At 48.0% G+C, this 20,893-nt stretch overlaps 1 protein-coding gene across 1 annotated transcript in view; it reads right to left on the reverse strand.

The window, feature by feature from the left end:
* The window catches only part of kank4 (KN motif and ankyrin repeat domains 4), a 50,574-nt gene that overhangs the window by 10,938 nt on the left and 18,743 nt on the right, over positions 1 to 20,893 (reverse strand). Inside the window, 2 exon segments of the mRNA XM_048252286.1 lie at positions 1,162 to 3,840; positions 4,264 to 4,333. Of these exon segments, the coding sequence (XP_048108243.1) occupies positions 1,162 to 3,840; positions 4,264 to 4,282 (2,698 nt within the window). The 5' untranslated portion in view covers positions 4,283 to 4,333.

The following is a 20,893-nucleotide window of genomic DNA, read 5'->3' on the forward strand; positions in this document are numbered from 1 at the left end:
CAGGAGAATCCCTCTGATCCTCTGCACTCATCACAGCTGCTCTGGTACGTGATATCAACAGAGAATAAGCAGGCCAAACATCAGAAAGAGATAGTAAAGCTTTGAGCTTCAAACTACAACCCTGTCTCCAACAAAGTTGGGATGCTGTGTCAAATGTGAATAAAAACAGAATACTATGATTTGCAACAATTACAGCAACACGTCCCAAAACAGTTGGGACAGAGACATGTTTACCACTGTGTTGCCTCGCCTACTCTTTTAACGACAGTCTGAACAAGGGAACCAGTTGCTGGCATTTTAAAAATAAAATTTTGCCCCATTCCGGCCCGATATAGGATTTTAGCTGCTCAACAGTCTGGGGTCTTCTTAATCATATTTTTAATTCCATGATACACCCAGTGTGACAGGTCTAGACTGCAGGCAGGCTATTTTAGCACCTGAACTCTTCTACTATGGAGCCATAGGCCTACTGTCTTCATATGCGCAGAATGCAGTTTGACACTGTTTAGCTGAAATATTCAAGGTCTTCCCTGAAAAAGATGTCTGTATAGCAGCATATGTTGTTCAAAACCTGCACATAATTCATCATTAACTTAGGCTTTCCAGTTTTCTTTCCAGATTTTTCAAGTTTCAATGCCTATGCCCTTAGTTTGCAACTAAATATGGGTTTGCAGATGATCACATTCTGTTTTTATTTACAACTTTTTTGGAAAGAGGGTTGTACTCTGGATAAGTTTTTATGGAGAACAGTAAGGAGCTGTCATGAAATCAACTGCCACTGGAGCAGTTCCTCCTCCTGCTCACTCCAACATGTGGGCTGGATTTAGTGGATTCAAAATTAATTAGTAAATTTCTGCTGCTAAGATCAGACGTCCTACACTACCTCTGATCTGAGGCCTGTTCTCAGCCACTGAATAAGCTGCTACTTTCATGTCACTACTGCATAATAGAAGACACCCATCATATCTGTGAACTGTTATTGGTATACAGGATTCCAAGATTTGTAACAAACAACTAAATAACATTTAAACTAACTATCACAAATTGTTTACAGCCTACTCCCTTTACTCCCACATGAGAGAAAACAGAAATTGTACATGCTCATACATATTCAATTTCACATAATGTTACACAATTTTACAGAAACAGATGTGATGGTACCTGACTGCCGTGAGGCGGCCGCTGCCTTCTCCTTCTGCCCGGGCGAGTAGAAGGCGGAGAGGACGCTGAGCGAGCTCACCAGCTGACTCTGGATGGAGCTGAACTTGGACGGCTGCTGCGGCTTGGGCGCACTCTGCTGCTTGGGGGCGCTCTGCGACGCCTCCTGGGGGCTCCCACTGCCCAGGCTGCTCCACTGCTCGTTCAGGAGGCCCTGGATGCGGGTGACCACATGGCCGATGGCCGCCGGTGACGCAGAGCCTGAGCCTGAGCCCTCACTGGACCGGCGAGACTGGGACTGAGCCTCCTGGGCAGGCTGGCCCTCTTTCTGTGGTTTCAGGTCCGGTTCTGATGAACTTGGAGATTCCGCCGTCTCCTTGGTGACTGCAGGATCCTTGGCAACATCCTCCCTTTTTGTATTCTCGACAGCTGCACTTTCAGCAGGGGCAGGTTCTGCGACTGCACTCTCTATAACTGCACTCTCCTCCACCCTGTCCTCTTCAACCACCATTTTCTCAATCACTTTCTCCTCCTCTGTCTCACTTTCTGCCTCTACGCTCTTCTCAACAGTATCCTCAACTGCCTTCTCTTCCACTGTGACCTCCTCAGGTACTTTGACTTCACTCACCACATTCTCAATAGACGTGCTCTCTGTGGTTTCCACAGCCACGGAAACCACACTTTCCTGTTCTGCCACTTCCTCTGCTCCTTCGTTCCTCTCCTCTGTCCCAGAGACCATGTCCATCTGGGCCTCTGTCTCCACTGCCTGGTCACAGGTAATAATCTCAACTCCTACCTCCTTCTCTGAGGTGAGCACTTGGGCCAGCACCTCCATATCTTTGGCCTCAACAGAAGGTGTCTGAGTACTGGAGCATGTCAGATCTGTCTCTTTGGGGCCATTGTTTGGCTGGGCCTCATCATCAGTGGACACAGCCTTTTCAGACACACTTACTTGGTCCAAATCAGTACAAACTGCTGCATCACTGGTTTGAAGTGGCTCAGGTTGTGGCTGACTCTCATCATTCTCTACTGCATCATTCTTTGCCATTTCTGCTAACTCTCTTGCTCTCTCATTAAGCTCTTGTATTCTCTCATCCTTCAGCCTATTCTCCTCCACCTGATCCCTCAGTAAGGCATGCGTCTTCTCTAACTCTAGGCTGGAACTGTTCAGTCTCTCTTCCAAGGCCTGCAGTTTGGCCTGCAGTTTCTGAATGATGAGACTTTGGCTCTCTTTGACAGGATGCTCAACTTGGTCAGCGTTTTTTCCCTCCATTTCATTAATATCAGCTTCCTCACTCTCCTCTTCTGCCTCTGTTATCACAACAGATACGGGACACTCTAATGGGACTCTTGGCATCGCTGTCTCCTTTGAAACAGCCCCTGATGGCTCTATTTGTTTCTCCCCAAAGTGGTCTGTCGGACTTTCTGCCCTGTTTTGTTGTTGGTCTAGACCCTGTCTGGATGCCTCAGCTGGCTTTTCAAATTCCTGTGCTGGGGTTGTTTGTGTTTCTGCTTGTTCCACTGGCTCTGTGCCATCTGCCTGCTCTCTGATGCTCTCTGATGTGTCTTCCTGCGTCTCTGTTTTTGACACTGATCCCAAGGCATCTGAGATCTCCTCTGGTCCTTTCTCTAATGACTCTGCTTGCGTCTCTGACATCTGCGTTGAAGGTTTCTGTGTCTCAGCAGCTTCGTCCTCTGGCTCTTCTTGGGCTGATTCTGAGTCCTCTATTTGAGTTTTGGTCTCATCCTCTGGGGTAGGAGGCTCAACATAGATCATGGTGGTTGGAAGGCAGGAGTCTTCTGTTCCTTGCTTGGGACTTTCAGCATCTTCCTCCTCCTCCTCCTCTTCCTCCTCCTCCCGCTCCTCTGCAGCCTGGGCAACAGGTGGAGGCTGTTGCTGTTGCTGTTCTTTTTCCTCTATTCTCTTGAGAAGTTGTTCTTTCTCATCCGTAAGGGAGCAGATCTGAGCCTTCAACTCCGGTATAGTCCTCACCTGCTCCTCTAGCTCCCGCACTCTCTTTAATGCATTTGTAATCTGGAGATGCAGGCTTGCCCGGTCTTGGGGTATACTTCCCCGCCTGTCGGTTCCATCGACTGCCCGGAAGAGCCTCTCGTAGGAGCCGTTCTCCTTCTGTGACTCGCTGGTGGCCACGGGGCTGCGGTCCTCTGAGGAGTCGGAGCCCTTCCTGCAGGGGACGTTTACAGGCATGCTGGAGGCTCGGAGCAGGTTAGGCCTCACCTGGAGGCTCAGCGGCTGCTCCTCGTATACCCGAGATTTGACCTCCTCTGCTGGTCTTAGGGGTGGACAGTAGCTGCTCCCTTGGATCCTGGAGAGGCTGGAGGACCCACCATCGCTGGGTTTGAAGTCATAGATCTGCTGGACTTCAGTGACCCGTGACTTTGGCTTGGGCCCAAGGGTGGAGGTGCCAGATGCCCACATGTCCTTTGGAGGAGGTCGGGTTCCATGTCCAGGAAGGCTGAAGTTGCGTGGCAGTGTGCTGTACTTGGGACCCTTGTTTTTCCTCTGGATGTGCACCCTCTTGATGGTATTGCCCTTCTCAATGTCATCCACATACTTGAGGAAGTCCAAATCCAGGTGGAAGCCATAGGGTGTCTCGACAGAGTAAGGGATCTGCTTCCTCTGGCTGCCTCCCTCAGCCACTTTGGAGGGATAGCCATTTGCTACAATGTGGAGAGAGAAAAAACATCACACATCCACCATGTTTTGGTCTTTTTTGCTTCCACTTCGGTCACTTAGTTGACACACTTAACCAGAGAGGAAATTAAATCACTATGGAGCAATAACCTTATAGTAAAATGAGGCCATACAGTTTATCTATAGGCCACTACTGATCAGTGACATTGAAATTTGAACCGTATACTGCACCAACTGAGCTACAGTAGTAGCCACATGAAGGCATGTGTGGATTCTTTTCATCTTCATGATTTATGTGTCCTATTAGATTAGATCACCAAGTTGGAGACCAAGGTGACATTACTATTCATAGATATAGATTAAAGTAAAGCTCCCGGAATAGATGGAATTGGAGAGAGGTATTTGAGACCTTGCATACATCCGTAAAACAAACAATGAGGGATTCTTACCACTTTTCTTGTCCATCATTTGTGTTTCTCAATGGCATGGACTTGGCTTCTATTTTTCAAGGCTGGCAATCTGGAAGAGAGAGCACATAACACGATCACAGAATGAACACACCACAACATGCTACACACAGACACAAGCACAGTTTGCAGGAAATTATAGCTGTGGGAGTGGCAGAATTAGTTTTGCATTCAGATGTTGACATCCTGAAAGAATAACATTCCAACTGCATATTTTGAAAATGCCACCACGTTGAGTCTCCACAATGGCATCTGACAAACAAGGCAGATAAAAAAAGGGGTGCCTCATTTGACTTCCATTCTCCTACATTTGTTCCAGATGGGAAGGCCAAGAGCCACCCCCACCCTTCTATCCCCTAGTTTATTTGGAACGGATTCAAGCATTAAGAGTGGAAAATGATCCAGCAAATTTAGTCATTGGAGCTCTTGCCACCGCTTATGTAAGCCTTTTAATAGAATAACTCATGTTAAGAACGACGTTGACATCCCTCAAGCCCGCAACCCTTATTTCTCTGACGATGATCTTTAAAAACGGAACCATCAAGATCCCTTGGAGTCACAGCAAATTTCAGAAGCAATTTGTCAGATAAACATATTATTCACGCAATTTCCATGCAAATGCCAGCTTGTGAGTATACCTGCTGATGCCAATTAGACGTCTCTCAGTGTTGACGCCTGCAGGTTTGGTTTAAATGAGGCCGAGCTAACTAAGGGCATGGCACAAGTGACACTTCAGAGTAGAGGCACAAGCACAAGAGCAACATTGCTCCCTTCTCTTGCATACCACCAAACATGTGTGATTACTGTGTCATCAATAATGAAATTACAACACTATTGTAATTAACCATGTTGGAGGCCTTTTGGAAATCCATTACAGTGACCATACGGCTATTATTTTGTCTTATGAAACAAGAAGTGTAAGTGCAGGGCTTTGCAGTGGACGCGATGCCTGGTTTTACTCTACAGTAAAAGCCAGAGCTCCTGAAATGTTGACTTCCCCCCCGGGAGGTAGAGAATGGTAATTTGCTCGTATGTGGGAAAACATATGGCAGTGATTTGGATGTTGCAACGTGGGGCGAGAGCTCTGAATTTTGACAGGGATTGGAGCGCTGAACGAAGGGGGCATCTCGAGGAAGGGATTTTCTTGAAAGAGGGGGATGTGTGCGACTCTCAAAAGCAGGATCAGGAAGGAACCGGACTTGCCCCCAGGCCACCATTACAGAAACAAATGCCAAAGCCAGGCCTCCTGCAACACTTGCCCATGTGCTCTTAATAACAGATGTACACTGTAGATATTACAAACATTTCCCCTAAAATACAAACCCTTATCACTCAACTGTAACACAGAGAAGGCAGCGCTAAGTGCAGCTAACGGTGGAACAACTCTATTACAGAACAGACTGGAGCTGATAACAAAAAGGTGAGACTTTGTAGGACTTTGTAGGATACTGAGCAAGATGTTCCATTTAGCCTCTGTAACTCAGCTGTCTTTATTTCAGAGAAAACGGCTCTTAGACATTTGTACATTTATTCATTTTTCATTTAGCAGACATTTCTAACACCAGTATGCTCAATATTCCAGCACATCAATCATACATAACAAACTTAGTCCCTACAAATGCAAAACTCATTGCTCATTATGTGAACCAGAACAAATAGCACAACCTTCCAAAACACATTTGTCTCAGATAGGAGACAAAAAACTACTAACTAACTACTAAATCTTACTAATAGTTACTAATCTTACTAATATGAGTGATTTTGTGTGAATATTAAGATATGTGTGTATGTGTGTGTGTATTTTGTGTGTGTGTGTGTGTGTGTGTGCACATGTGTGTGCAGTGTGTGTCTGTGAGACGGTAAGGCAAGACCAAGTCTGAGCATGAGCGACAGCTGAATCCCCCAAATCCAGCCATGGTGAATGCATAGCCTCTTAAATCATCCTAGGGGGTGCATCAAGAAGGGAGGGAGAGAGAGCAAGAGAGAGAAAAAAAAAGAGAGAGAGAGAGAGAGAGAGAGAGAGAGTGAGTGAGTGAGTGAGTGAGTGAGTGAGTGAGTGAGTGAGTGAGTGAGAGAGAGAGAGAGAGAGGTTATCCTTGTAGTGAAACAGCTTAGCATGACGCAAATGCGCTCGCAGTCCTTGAGGCTTAATTAGCCCATTCTGCAATGTTGTTCTTAATTGCTGACTAGAGCAAGGCTGGAACCAATACACCACATCACCCCATTCTCAATTACCCTCACAGAACCCAGCTTCCTGTTTAATTCTACTCTACCCACCAGGAGACAGAGGGCCAGAAAGACCGACAGAGAGAGGGATGGATAGACAGGTAGGCAGAGAACAACACAGATGAAGAACAGAAAACTGATTGAGAGACAGAAAAAAAGAGAGAGAGATATGGTAAATGAATCCATCCAGAGGCCAACCAGGGGGCAGGAGGCATGCACATTAATGAGCAGCCCTCTCCATGACCCCTGACCCCCCCATCCTCCTCCCCTCTCAATCTCATGGAGGGCAGCTGGCTTCAGCACAATTGGTCTCACCAAACAAGTGATTCGATTCCTGGACATTCCTCCATTTCCAGCTTGTTTTCCAGAGCCAGTATCTGCACCGCTGAGCCCCAGGAATCTTAACTGCAGATAGAGCCAAGTCGAGCACCATATCACCTCTCCAGATCGCTTCTGCATGACTAAACTGTGTCACCAAGGTAGGAGTCGCGCGCGCGATACAGAGTCCTACAGGAAGTGGCTGTTAATGATGAGGTATGTAGCAGATAAACCTGCTAATCGGAGCTCTGTAGACAGCAGTCTGATCTGCTGACTTCAGTCCTCCCTGTTTATATCAGCACACCCCAAATGTCACATTACTCATAACCACATCCTTCAGACAGCTAGGATGGAGAAAGAAATGCTGATACAGCAATATATTTTAATGAGAACACCATAAAGCAAAACAGAAATAAAACAGTTTTCCACAAAAAAAGCCCTCTGCCTCATCAATTCCACTGGCATGGAGAGAAAGATGACTACAGCCTCCCCAGCTGTGGATAATGAAGATATATGGAGGATCAAGGTGACTGGGTTCAAACAGGTTTAGTCTCTTTACTCTCCCAATCCCTCACCTGTGTTACACAAGTAAACCATGTTAGGGAATGTCAACCTGAAATTGATAACAGCAATTCTGTACAGCACTTTCCTGCGGTCCCTGGTACTATCTGAGGTACAGAGCTGCACCACAGGGAATCTGCAAACCTGCAAATAAACAATACACCACTATCTTCCTCTTCCTCTCAGCCGACATAAAGGACAAACCTACCGGTGTTGAATTAGGCTTCCTCCTTATGCCACTGCAAGGTGGAGAAACATGCATGACAAACAGCCCCAGTGTCTTTGAGCAGAGCACAGTGTGAATAGGGGGACCGCAGGGCACAATGGAAAGGCCATAATTGAAAGTCACTGTTTATTACGCCATTCTCTGGCACTGAAATCCAGTTACATTAATTTAATAATAAGAGCAGAGAGGAAGTGAGGAGGGTGGATGCAATTTCCCTGCCAGAGACCAACCAGGGTGCAGGTGCACACACGCACACGCACACACACACACACTAAAATAAATCCCCACACAGATACACACACCCTCATACACTGTATGTTTGCAGGTCTCAGTAAATGACACCTGTGGCATGCTATTTTGCCAGTTTAACTAATCACAAGGCTCAGGCAGAGTGGCTGTGAACAGCAGCAGGGTCACGCAGACACACACACCACACCACAACAACAACATCTGTGGCTTCTCCCACTGCTGCCAGCTGCACTGGCCAGAGACACGAGACACGCTTTCATCCTGCCACCCCCATATGCCCACTATCACCGCCTTACCTCCGAGTGACCGCAACCAAGGGGAACTTTTCATCATGTATGTATACAGTACTGTACGACCTCAAACAGACACACACACACGTGTACACAGATGCAAAAAAATGTGCACACACACACACACACACACACACACACAATCTTAGGGTCTCCGGCAGCTGCTGAGAGGGATACACACATCAGTCAAGACTTGTCTGCTACAATAATGCATAACATATCTCACAGGCTCCCAGACCTCTCCCCAGAAGGTCATTATCCGCTCTGCTCCTTCTGACCAGCGCCCATAATCAGGTCATGTGTGGGCTGTCTGGAAGCACTACAAGTAAATGGTTCCACAGTTAGTCAGAGAGCATCTCGTCCACACCCTGACCCTCTGCTCCACAATGGCCATCTGCTGGAAGGGAGGACAGGAAGGAACATGGGACATCTGCCAGACCATGAAGAACAGGAGGCAAGCAAGAGGCTCAACAGACCACCAATGAGTAGGCCTACAGCAAATCAGTTTCCCTATATATATATATATATATATATATATATATATATATATATATATATATATATATATATATATATATAGAGAGAGAGAGAGAGAGAGAGAGAGAGAGAGAGAGAGAGAGAGAGAGAGAGAGAGAGAGAGAGAGAGAGAGAGAGAGAGAGAGAGAGAAATAAGATGTACACAGAGAGAGTTCAATGTAAATGGAAACATTGCTTGGTCACACACACTGAAAAAAAATGCCACTTCTCTATTTGCATCCTCTACCAATCCATTGAATCACCATCAAAGCAGCCAGGTGCATTTCACCAGTAAATGATGTTCTCATACATACACAAATAGACTCCTCTCTTCCTTTCCTCCAAACTGTGTGGCTATTTATGTGCCATCATCTCCTTGATTTCCTCATCCATCCGACTCTCCAGAGGAACAGCAGAGAAACATGACACATACCAAGCACACACACACGCGCACACACACACGTACACACACACACACCCTTGTGTATATCTGTCTAGGCATCTCACTCATCCATCTAGTCATATGTCTTCCTGAATGAGTCCATTTCTCCATCTGTGAGCCCCAGTGGAGAGTCATGGCATGTGCAATGTGCACTGGATCAGTGCTGAATGGCCCACAAGCTTTCATTAGAGATGTGGGACGACCAGATATAAATTATTCAGCTTAGCCCTATGGCTAATGCAGTTCCCGAGCAACAGCACAAAAAGACCCTGGATTTCACACAACACACACACACACACACACACACACACACACACACACACACACACACACACACACACACAGCTCTCCTTCATTAGAGGCTTGTGAAGTACCAGGAGAATCTTGGTTAATTAGCGCAAGAGGCACACTGAAGCCAGTTCCGTATTGTCTCTCTCTATCCTTCTCTCTTTCTCTCTCTCGTTCTTTGAGTAAGAGGAGGAGAGAGGAGGAGAGAGGGGGGATGGGGGAGACGCTCGGATCTGTCAGGAGAGGTGACAGGGAGTCGCAGACGTGCTGCACGAAAAAGAGGAGGATGGGTAATGTGGGAGATTTGTGAGAGCGTGGTGACAGAGACGCCCCTCCCTCCCTCCCTTCCTGTCTCCTCTCATCCCCCCTCCCCCCACCTCATCCCCCCTCAACCCCGCTATCTGCGAGGATCAATTACAGCACTGTCTCCTCTCATGAGGACCACAACACGCTCCACCTGCTACTAACAAACACACACACACACACAATTTCCTACAAACACAAACACAACACTATACAACTCTAATAGTTTAAGCCAACCTACAAGGCACAAGCAATCCAACAGGAGAGAGTACTGTAGCATGCATGAAGAGGGTGGGGATCATCATTGATAAAGGCACACGCCCTGTGTTTCCTATCTCCCTCACACAGACCGCCTGCTTTCCAAGTACAATGCTTCGCCACGAGCACAAAGTCTGCATGGTAACAGTGCCGAGGGTACGAGAGTGTCCAAAGCCCACAGCGGCGCACACGCACCGCCACTAACTCACACGAGCTCACAGCCACAAGATGACTGAGTCACGTCAATGCCAATATCAATACTAGGACATCAACCACAGAAGACCCCTCCCCACATGCAAGCACACTGAGACACACACACACACAGAGAAGATCCTTACAGATATGCTCAGCTGTGCTCCCAACATGAACACACACACACACACACACACACACACACACACACAGTAGCTATTTACACACTAAACACATATTCTACACTCTAAGACTGCCATTCACACATACACACATCCATATGGCAAGGAGAGTGCGCGGTGTTGCAGCCCAGTTGGCTGGAGTGTTTGCTCTCCACTGATAGTGTCTGACATCCTCTCCTGCACTGCAGCACCAATAGCAGCAACAACAGCAACACTGGCGGCAGCGGCAGCGAGCAGCACCGATAGCAATCCCCAAGGAGCACCGACGGCAGCAGCATCAGAAGCAGAGCTGGCAGAGCCGCTGCTGCTGCCTCACAGAGTAGCAGAGGGTGCTTGCAGCGTAGCGCCACCAGCTGTGCTAAGCTAGCAGGAGCTCCAAGCAGCGCTGGTAGCAGAGGAGGCTAAAAGCAGCAGTGGCAGCCCATCGATGGAGAAGGCAGCAGAAGCAGGATCAGCTGAAACAGCACGACAGCAGCCCTGTTAGCCTGCTTCTGCACAGCTCACAATAAGCTGCCGATCGCTCCTTTTCTCTCTCTCACACACACACACACACACACACATACTGACTGTGTAATCTTCCACTCATGTTGTTACACATAGCAGAAAGTCAGACACACACACACACAGCATCATCAGAGGCACAAGCGATAACGTCATGGACACAGTCTCACCTGCACAGCTGTGTGCACTAAAGAGAGGCTCCTCTAAACTTCTCATACAGCATGAAAAGAGGGAACACTGGAGACAGATAAAGAGAGAGAGAGAAGGAGAGAGGGAGTGTGTGAAAAAAGAATGAGAGCGCGAAGAGAAATACACAGAGAAAGCGCGGGTGGGTGTGTGCATGTGTGTGTGTGTGTGTGTGTGTGTGTGTGTGTGTGTGTGTGTGTGTGTGCCTGCGCGCAAAGGGGGGGTGTTCCTCTCACCATCTGCGTACAGGAGCTGCACAACTCCCTTCCTCTCTTCTCCTCCTCGTCTGCTCCGCTATGCCAACTGAACCAGCTCCACTGCCTCGGCTGCCCACCCTCCCCTCCCCTCTCCTCCCCTCTCCTCCCCAGTCTAGCAGCAAGAAAATAGAGGAGGGGAGAAGGAGTGCGATCACTCAGGCTGCAGTGGAAAGAGAGATATCGAAGGAGAGAGAGAGAGAGAGAGAGAGAGAGAGAGAGAGACAGGACAGACCGCCCAATCCAGCTGCTGTGTGTATGGCTAGTGTGATTGATCAGCCTGTCGTGGCATGCTGGAGCAGTGTCCCAGAAACACAACAGTGGAGGAGTGCAGAAATCAGAATCAGAGTTCATATTCAGGCTCCAGCCCTCACACACGTCTCCGTGGCCGAGGAATGCCGACCCCCACCTCTCTTGATTTCACAGCTCAGAGAGATGCTGGCCCCAGTGAAATGACCCGTGGAATAGCGGCTGCTCTCGCGCTCTCCCCGTCACATGGTCCGGCTCTCCCTCTCTATCTGTTCTTTTTCTTCCCCTCTGTGGTTCTTTCTGTCTGTCCATCCCCTTCGACCACAGCGTGCATGTGACTATTCCTTCCCCTAGGATTTTTACCTCACATTTACCTTCCTCCTCTTATTTATCTCTCTATCCCTCACTTTCCTGGACCCTGTGGAAATGCAGCTGAACTGTGGCTGACCCCCCCACCACTCAACAGTGTAATCATTACCCTTGGGTGAGAGTCAATTATTAACTGGCTTTAAACGGGCTCCCTTTAAACTGGCCATCTCTTATCTGCCCATGACACAAAATTCCTAAGGGCTGCAGGGCTTTTTGCTCAGGGGTATTAAGTTACTCGCTGTCCCTTGCTAAAACTTTCTTCAAAGACTAATGTGTGTTTGTCCGAATGTGGCAAGCCCTCATCTAAACTCATTAAGCTAAGTACTGAGACAGAGTGCAGCGCTGGAGCCGTCACCACGAAGTCCACAGACCACATTTCATTCATAGTATCAATTTCAAAATTGCCCACTATGCAGCACTCACTGTCGGGAGATTTGGGTCTCTGCCTTTGTGGATTACGATTGTGTTTTTGTTTTTCAGTTCAGGGGACCGAATGATTGAAGTGGACCGTTTAAAGCGTAGCCACATAATTTACAGTGAGGCGGGCGCTGGTGTCTAATCACAGAATGGTGGTGGCCTGGCCACGGCCATATATCACCTGCCAGCGGCGGAGTCCCAGCCAGGGCCAGGGCTGTATTTCATGGTGCGGCGTGGTGCGGCAGGGCTGGGGAAGGTGTTGAGTACACAGCACACACAGCTGAGCCATCTCTCATACAGAAACACAGACACGCCGCCTCACTGATAAAGACCTTCTCTTGCTCAACTCTACACTCCACTGAGACACATGTAAACACAACAGCCTGAGTCAGGACCTTTACTATCTCCAAATACACACCCAGACACAGACATACACACGTACGTACACACACACACATCTATGGCACACGTGTTCTCTGTCTGAAACTCTCCATTACAGATTTGACAACTAAACACTGACTGACTGCACACACATACAATAATTCTCCATTTTCTTCTTTCTTTCTTTTTTACACACACACACACACACACACACACACACACCACACACACACCACACACACACACACACACAGAGCTCTGGATCTGTAAATAATTGGCTTTCAGGAGCCATTTTGCTGCAAGCCCCCCAATGTGTTGATGTATCTAAGGCATGTGAGCAGCATTTGGGTTAAGCATTGTCCTTCTTCTTTCTTTATGTGCTTTTAGACATTCTGTCGCTCCCCCATCTTTTGCCATTATAGAGGAACGCCATGCCCTTGCCCTTCTTCCCATGTCTACTGGAGTGCATTCAGATTCAGACTCATTCATGCACTCATGCACTCACACATTCCCACATGAGAGCCCACACACACACACACACACACACACACACACACACGATACTCCAGCACCTCCCCCACACTTGTCCACTCCTACATGTGCAACAATGTGTGTTTGAGTGTATTTGTGTGCTGTGCATGGGTATACACAAAGATATACTTAATCATTACACAATTATGGCACAGAATCAGAGAATCACTTTATCTGCACAGGCTCTGCATGTGTAGTATTGTGTGTGTGTGTGAATGTGTGTGTGTTTCTAGCTCCTTAAAGGAGGCGGTCCAGGAGGCAGAGGGCAGCACACAGGTAATCCATCATGGCACTGTTCATGAAACAGGCAGCATAAATACAGAGAGGAGAGGACAGGACAGGAGAGGAGAGGAGAGGAGAGGAGAGGAGAGGAGAGGAGAGGAGAGGAGAGGAGAGGAGAGGAGAGGAGAGGAGAGGAGAGGACAGGACAGGACAGGACAGGACAGGACAGGACAGGACAGGACAGGACAGGGCAGGAGAGGAGAGGAGAGGAGAGGAGAGTAAAGGAAAAGAGAGGAGAGGAGAGGAAAGGAGAGGAGAGGAGAAGAGAGGACAGGAGAGGACAGGAAAGGAGAGGAAGGACAGGACAGGACAGGACAGGACAGACAGGACAGGACAGGACAGGACAGACAGGACAGGACAGGACAGACAGGACAGGACAGGATAGGACAGGACAGGAGAGGAGAGGAGAGGACAGGACAGGAGAGGACAGGACAGGACAGGACAGGACAGACAGGACAGGACAGACAGGACAGGACAGACAGGACAGGACAGGACAGGACAGGACAGGACAGGACAGGACAGACAGGACAGGACAGGACAGACAGGACAGGACAGGACAGACAGGACAGGACAGGACAGACAGGACAGGACAGGACAGACAGGACAGGACAGACAGGACAGGACAGACAGGACAGGACAGGACAGGACAGGACAGGACAGGACAGGACAGACAGGACAGGACAGACAGGACAGGACAGACAGGACAGGACAGGACAGGACAGGACAGGACAGACAGGACAGGACAGACAGGACAGGACAGGACAGGGCAGGAGAGGAGAGGAGAGAGGAGAGGAGAGGAAAGGAGAGGAGAGGAGAGAGGAGAGGAGAGAGAGGAGAGGAGAGGAGGAGAGGAGAGGACAGGACAGGACAGGGCAGGAGAGGAGAGGAGAGGAAAGGAGAGGAGAGGAGAGGACAGGACAGGACAGACAGGACAGGACAGGACAGACAGGACAGGACAGACAGGACAGGACAGGACAGGACAGGACAGGACAGGACAGGACAGACAGGACAGGACAGGACAGACAGGACAGGACAGGACAGGACAGGACAGGACAGGACAGGACAGGACAGGACAGGACAGGACAGGACAGGACAGGACAGGACAGGACAGGAGAGGAGAGGAGAGGAGAGGACAGGACAGGACAGGACAGGAGAGGAGAGGAGAGGACAGGACAGGACAGGACAGGACAGACAGGACAGGACAGACAGGACAGGACAGGACAGGACAGGACAGGACAGGAGAGGAGAGGAGAGGACAGGACAGGACAGGACAGGACAGGACAGACAGGACAGGACAGGACAGGACAGACAGGACAGGACAGGACAGGACAGGACAGACAGGACAGGACAGACAGGACAGGACAGGACAGGACAGGACAGGACAGGACAGACAGGACAGGACAGACAGGACAGGACAGGACAGACAGGACAGGACAGGGCAGGAGAGGAGAGGAGGAGAGGAGAGGACAGGACAGGACAGGACAGACAGGACAGGACAGGACAGGGCAGGAGAGGAGAGGAGAGGACAGGACAGGACAGACAGGACAGGACAGACAGGACAGGACAGGACAGACAGGACAGGACAGACAGGACAGGACAGGACAGGACAGGAGAGGAGAGGAGGAGAGGAGAGGACAGGACAGGACAGGACAGGACAGGACAGGACAGGACAGGAGAGGAGAGGAGAGGACAGGACAGGACAGGACAGGACAGGACAGACAGGACAGGACAGGACAGACAGGACAGGACAGGACAGGACAGGACAGGACAGGAGAGGAGAGGAGAGGACAGGACAGGAGTCTGATATTGCTTGCAGATGTCGGAAGAGTGTGTGTGCGCTGTGCGTGTGTGTGTGTGTGTGTGTGTGCAGTGAGAGCGTGTAGTCTGGAGGAGCGGAAATAACAGAGCTGGAGGCTGTGGCTGGAACGGGTGCAAAGGTGCTATCACACATCCCACATCCCCATCTCCAACTCTGCCCATCACCTCCGCAGTCAGGAAGTGGACTACGAAAACAATACTGCCATTTTCAGGAGAATCAGTCAATGAAATTGAAAACATGCTTGGTGTCAAAAACCAAATTAAAATGGAATGACTGTCCCATGTTCTTCATGAGTAATGGCTGCTGTTAATGATGGATGTGTGTGTCACACACGCTTGGTTGTAAATGATAAGGCCAGGGCTGGCCTCGCCCTACATGCTGTCAGCATCACAGCTGCCAGGGTTCACAGGGAGAGAGGTGTGACAGGGCTGTCAGAGTGGTCTGAAGACGTACTACTGGTCAACTGCCAAGACCCAGCCCCTCCCTGCCACTGTACTCTAATTCATTACATTAATAACTAACTAATGTGCCAACAACTCAATTCCCCACAGGCGCTCCTAACCCACTTGCAGAGCTGCAGCTCAATGTAGCGAGATGTGGTGGCGCTCTGGGCTGCGGACTGTATGAAGGCACAATGCTGCAGTTGTGTATTATGATGAATTACAAGTGTGGCAGACAATGTATCTTATTACAATTGAACGGAGCTGAACACAATGAAATCAAATCTAACTGAGCTCCATTTAGAAGTGAATTAAAAGAGCTCAGACAATTGTGCTCATTACTCCATTACTCCATGATGTGGTGGTATGAAGAGGCACAGGACTGGGAGCCTTCAAACCTTGATTAACTACACTGGAGCTAGTGTTTAACGTCTCTTCTGTGCTGTACAGATGCATTATCTTTGAATGGAAACATTGATTGACTGATAACTGCAGCTTTGGCCAGCAAAAAAATATTATATTTTCAAGTAAGTCAGTGATCTAGAAAGATTGGAGTGAGATGGATGTTTGAATTTCATTCATACCAGGGATACATACTGGCCATTCATTTCTATCATTTTTATGTTTCATACTGTATAGAGCCCTTTGCATTGGTTATTAAACCTTAGAGTATTTGAAATTATGCAATTGTGGATGGGTAAAGGAGGGAGGGGTCTCGGAGAGAGAGAGAGAGAGAGAGAGAGAGAGAGAGAGAGAGAGAGTGAGAGAGAGAGAGAGAGTGAGTGAGAGAGAGAGAGAATGAGAGAGAGAGGCCCGAGGTTCAATAAGAAATGCTGGGTTTGGGGTGTGATAATGAGTGGCTTGAACAGACTTCCTGAGGAAGAGAGGAGGGTGAGAGACTGATAAGGCCTACAGGGGGAAAGAGTGTGTTTACATTCAAACGCATGCCTCCCCAGCAGTGCAGCCAGTGGAAAAATGTGAACCTTAGCTTTAAGTGAGAGAGAGAGAGAGAGAGAGAGAGAGAGAGAGAGAGAGAGAGAACGAGAACAGGGCAGAACAGATGAGAGCACATTAAGACAGCTGATAAGTTCACACAATTACTAACATTTTTTAACCAATTTTAAAACATTATCCCTTCTTGCTTGGTGTTGATCATGGTTTTGACCAGTTTGCCCTTCAAAACTTGTTTGAATTTATGTTTGGGAGAGACAAAAGAGAGCAACAAACCCCAAAACATCTGTGGAGAACAGACCACATGCAAACAATGGGTAACATGAGCAATACCAGCCCAGGCGGGAATATTCTGGAACTGGGGGTCCTTGGGGGCTTTGTGGTTTACATTAAATCCAAACCCATCTTGTGGAAAGTAATTGTAGTGGGATTGACAGGGGCCTGGAGGAGACAGAAAGGAAAGCAACAAAAGCAGTTCGGACAAAAATGTTCAGGGAAGTGGAACGAGATTTCATTCCAGCCCCCACATCCTCATTTGGTTGGGCTTCATACTGTACTTGCACTTCCAGTTCCCCCTAAAATGCGGATAGCCGACACTAACAATATTCCCTGATATGCTGTTTTTGGACTATGGTAAACGATGTCCATACTATCTCTATCTACTATCACACCAATCCGCTCATTAAAAAACATGTTTAGGCTTCTTCATCAACTAGATTAGCCTCTGTGGAGAGGTTGGGGTAATATGACATGGGGGCTCGACATGCGTTACATAACTGCTTCATGTGTGCATTGTTCTTACTCAGGATGGACAGCCATTTCCTGAATAAGATCGAGCCAGATTCAACTCACATTCATGACCCGTGAAGGGCATTAGTTATTAGAGCTGTCTCTTGCAGACACACACACACACACACACACACACACACACACACACACACACACACACACACATTGCAGACGGGCTGACACGCACACCGCACCCTGCGCACACGCGCCTGCACGCACCTTTGCACGCACACACACCACAAAAGAGGCTGGCCCATCTCTAGCTGTACCTTGGCCTTTTCACTGTGTTGTAAGGGAAAATTGCAGTGGAGAATTCCATCTGCCCACAGCATTCTCAATATCTGACCACAGCTCCTCATGTCTCAAGTGGGCTGCATCCACCTGACTGAGATGAATAGGTCTATCCAATGAAAATGAACTGAGGCAAGATTTCAGCTCTCAAGGACAGTCAAAACAATGTCATATTGGGAGATGACCTATCTATTATCTTACCTTGATTTTATACAGCCGAAGATGACAAGGTATAGCCTAGAAATCTAGATGCGCCCCTAGTGGCAGCAAAGGGCTAGTCTAGCAACTCTCCGTTGGCTTGTGAGCTCCAGAAATCAAAACTTAATCAGGTCATTGAAATCGTGTATAGAGTCGTTTGGTGGGCTTAACATTATGATTGATGGCAGAGTTGCAACGGTTTGGCTTGAATTCCCTGCTACTTGAAAACAAATATCCTATTGCGTCCTATTGCGTGCAGAGGGAATTTGAAAGGCAACTGATTATCCCGCCCCTCGGACTGAGCACTGCGAACGGTGAGTGCCCAGACCCTAGATTTTAATGTGGGTCTGGCTCACCAGGCTAGACAAGGTAGGCATCAATTAGTTCACGGTCATCCCTCTCTTTTCCTCACGGTCATCCCTTTCTTTTCCACGGCCGCCTTCCTGTCTGTTTTCCCTTTTCCTCATGAACCATTGGACCCCCGCTCTCTGCTCCCCTCTCTGATTGGGTTTTTGATAGAGCAAGCTTATTATTGGCTACAGCACAAAAGGCCCCATCCTGATGCAGGCGGCTGCTTGTGGCTCTCTTCACATCCCCAGACCACAGGCTGTTTTCTCTGCAGCTGCTGGATCTGCAGGAGCCGATCAAATTGCCTCTGCTATCGATAATCACTGGGCCCTCCTCCAAGCTGACCAGGACTAACCAGGAGATGGATGGCAGAGGTTCAGAGCTGAAACCTTTACTTCTCCTTTTAGCAAGCACTCAAATACTACCATTTTGAAAATCTAGTATAAGTATAGTATGTATATATACTATACTATCTGCAGGTAAGAGTGGTGTAGGAATATTACAGCAAATAAGACACAGTATTTGAATGGTTCCATTTTGACTTCAAACACTATATTACGTATGTGCCTGTTTTTTTTTAATTACACTTAGCAATCATATTGATTAAAGAGTAGTGCCATTTGGCTGAACTCCACTGTTAGGATTAGCCTTGCATAACAGGTCCGTATGGCTGAACTCCACTGTTAGGATTAAGCATAACAGGTCCGTATGGCTGAACTCCACTGTTAGGATTAAGCATAACAGGTCCGTATGGCTGAACTCCACTGTTAGGATTAGCATAACAGGTCCGTATGGCTGAACTCCACTGTTAGGATTAAGCATAACAGGTCCGTATGGCTGAACTCCACTGTTAGGATTAAGCATAACAGGTCCGTATGGCTGAACTCCACTGTTAGGATTAGCATAACAGGTCCGTATGGCTGAACTCCACTGTTAGGATTAGCATAACAGGTCCGTATGGCTGAACTCCACTGTTAGGATTAAGCATAACAGGTCCGTATGGCTGGTAATGGAATAGCCTTGTTTTAGGACCTTCAATTACGGAACAAGTGTGTTTATCTGCCTGAAGGGATTTTTTTTGTTTGTGTTGTCGTTTTTTCCATGAACCTTTGTGATTAAAAACAACAAAACCCCAAATAAAAACACAGCATTTAAAATCAACATATTTTAGTTTCACCTCTGGGATCGCACTTAATCATGCCTTATAATGTTGCAGCTGTGTATGTAAACAGTCTGTCTTTCCCTGTTTATTTGACAAGGATACCCAAAAGCACAGGCAGAAGGAACGCACATAGAACAGTCGTTATGATATACTCAGCTTGGGCCTGTTAGGGAACCCTTCTGGATAGAGATGAGATTTGCTCTTTAAGATTCCATTTGAATAGAATTTCCTTTTTTATGCCATGGTTGAATCCATGGGCATTTTTTTCACTTTTCCAAAATGCTCCACTTTAACTACAGAGCAGGTGAAAAAATGAAAATGTGGTGGAGCAAGAAAAATGCAGTTGATATTTTTGCAAGATGTCGAATGCATTAAATGTAATTATTCAGCTATTTGTACATGTTAGAGTTAATGAAATTCTCCTTTAGTGTGATCAGGCTGAAATTCTCTATTTCTTCTCAATGACCTGAAATCCTCTTCCTGCCATTAGAACTCTAAATCAGATTCAGCATCTAGTGGGGCATGGCCGAGTTTAACTTCCAAATTCCAGCTCATGGACTGAATAAAAAGCTAAACTTTAAAACTTTAAACAACCTTGGTGTCTGCCCAATACTTAAGTCCCTCGCATGGACACACACACTCAAGCCTGCAGACCAGCGGATAGGTGGATAGGATAACAGGATCTGTCAATCACTAGGCAGTGTGAGGCGCTGCGTAACGTCTGGCTGACTCGACTCCATCGATTTCCAGTCAGGTTGGCCATGGATGGGGCGGAGAGTGTTAGTTCTAAATGTGGCCAAAGGCCCGGGGAGGCGGAGGCCAGGCGGAGCGGCAGGATATTAGACAGAGGAGTGAGGAATGGGCTGGCGGCTGCCACAGAGATATAGATGGCTGCGTTTGTTTATGTGTGTCACCGCGGCACCCGGGGGGGACATAGAGGAGTGCGTGTTGCTGGGGAAACAGAGACAGATGAGGCTGCGAGAATGGTCCAGAGGAAGAAATGCATGCTGCGACAGCGAGGAGTTCTCAGCAACCTCAACACTGGCACAAGAAAAAACATACAGACACACACACACACACACACACACACACACACACACACACACACACACACACACACACACACACACACACACACACACACACACACACACACACGTACAGGTAAGTATAAGTATAAGTATAAGTATATATACTCTTTTGATCCCGTGAGGGAAATTTGGTCTCTGCATTTATCCCAATCCGTGAATTAGTGAAACACACACAGCACACAGTGAACACACAGTGAGGTGAAGCACACACTAATCCCGGTGCAGTGAGCTGCCTGCATCAACAGCGGCGCTCGGGGAGCAGTGAGGGGTTAGGTGCCTTGCTCAAGGGCACTTCAGCCGTG

The sequence above is a fragment of the Alosa alosa genome, chromosome 9, assembly GCF_017589495.1.
Source record: "Alosa alosa isolate M-15738 ecotype Scorff River chromosome 9, AALO_Geno_1.1, whole genome shotgun sequence".
Taxonomy (NCBI): Eukaryota; Metazoa; Chordata; class Actinopteri; order Clupeiformes; family Clupeidae; genus Alosa; species Alosa alosa.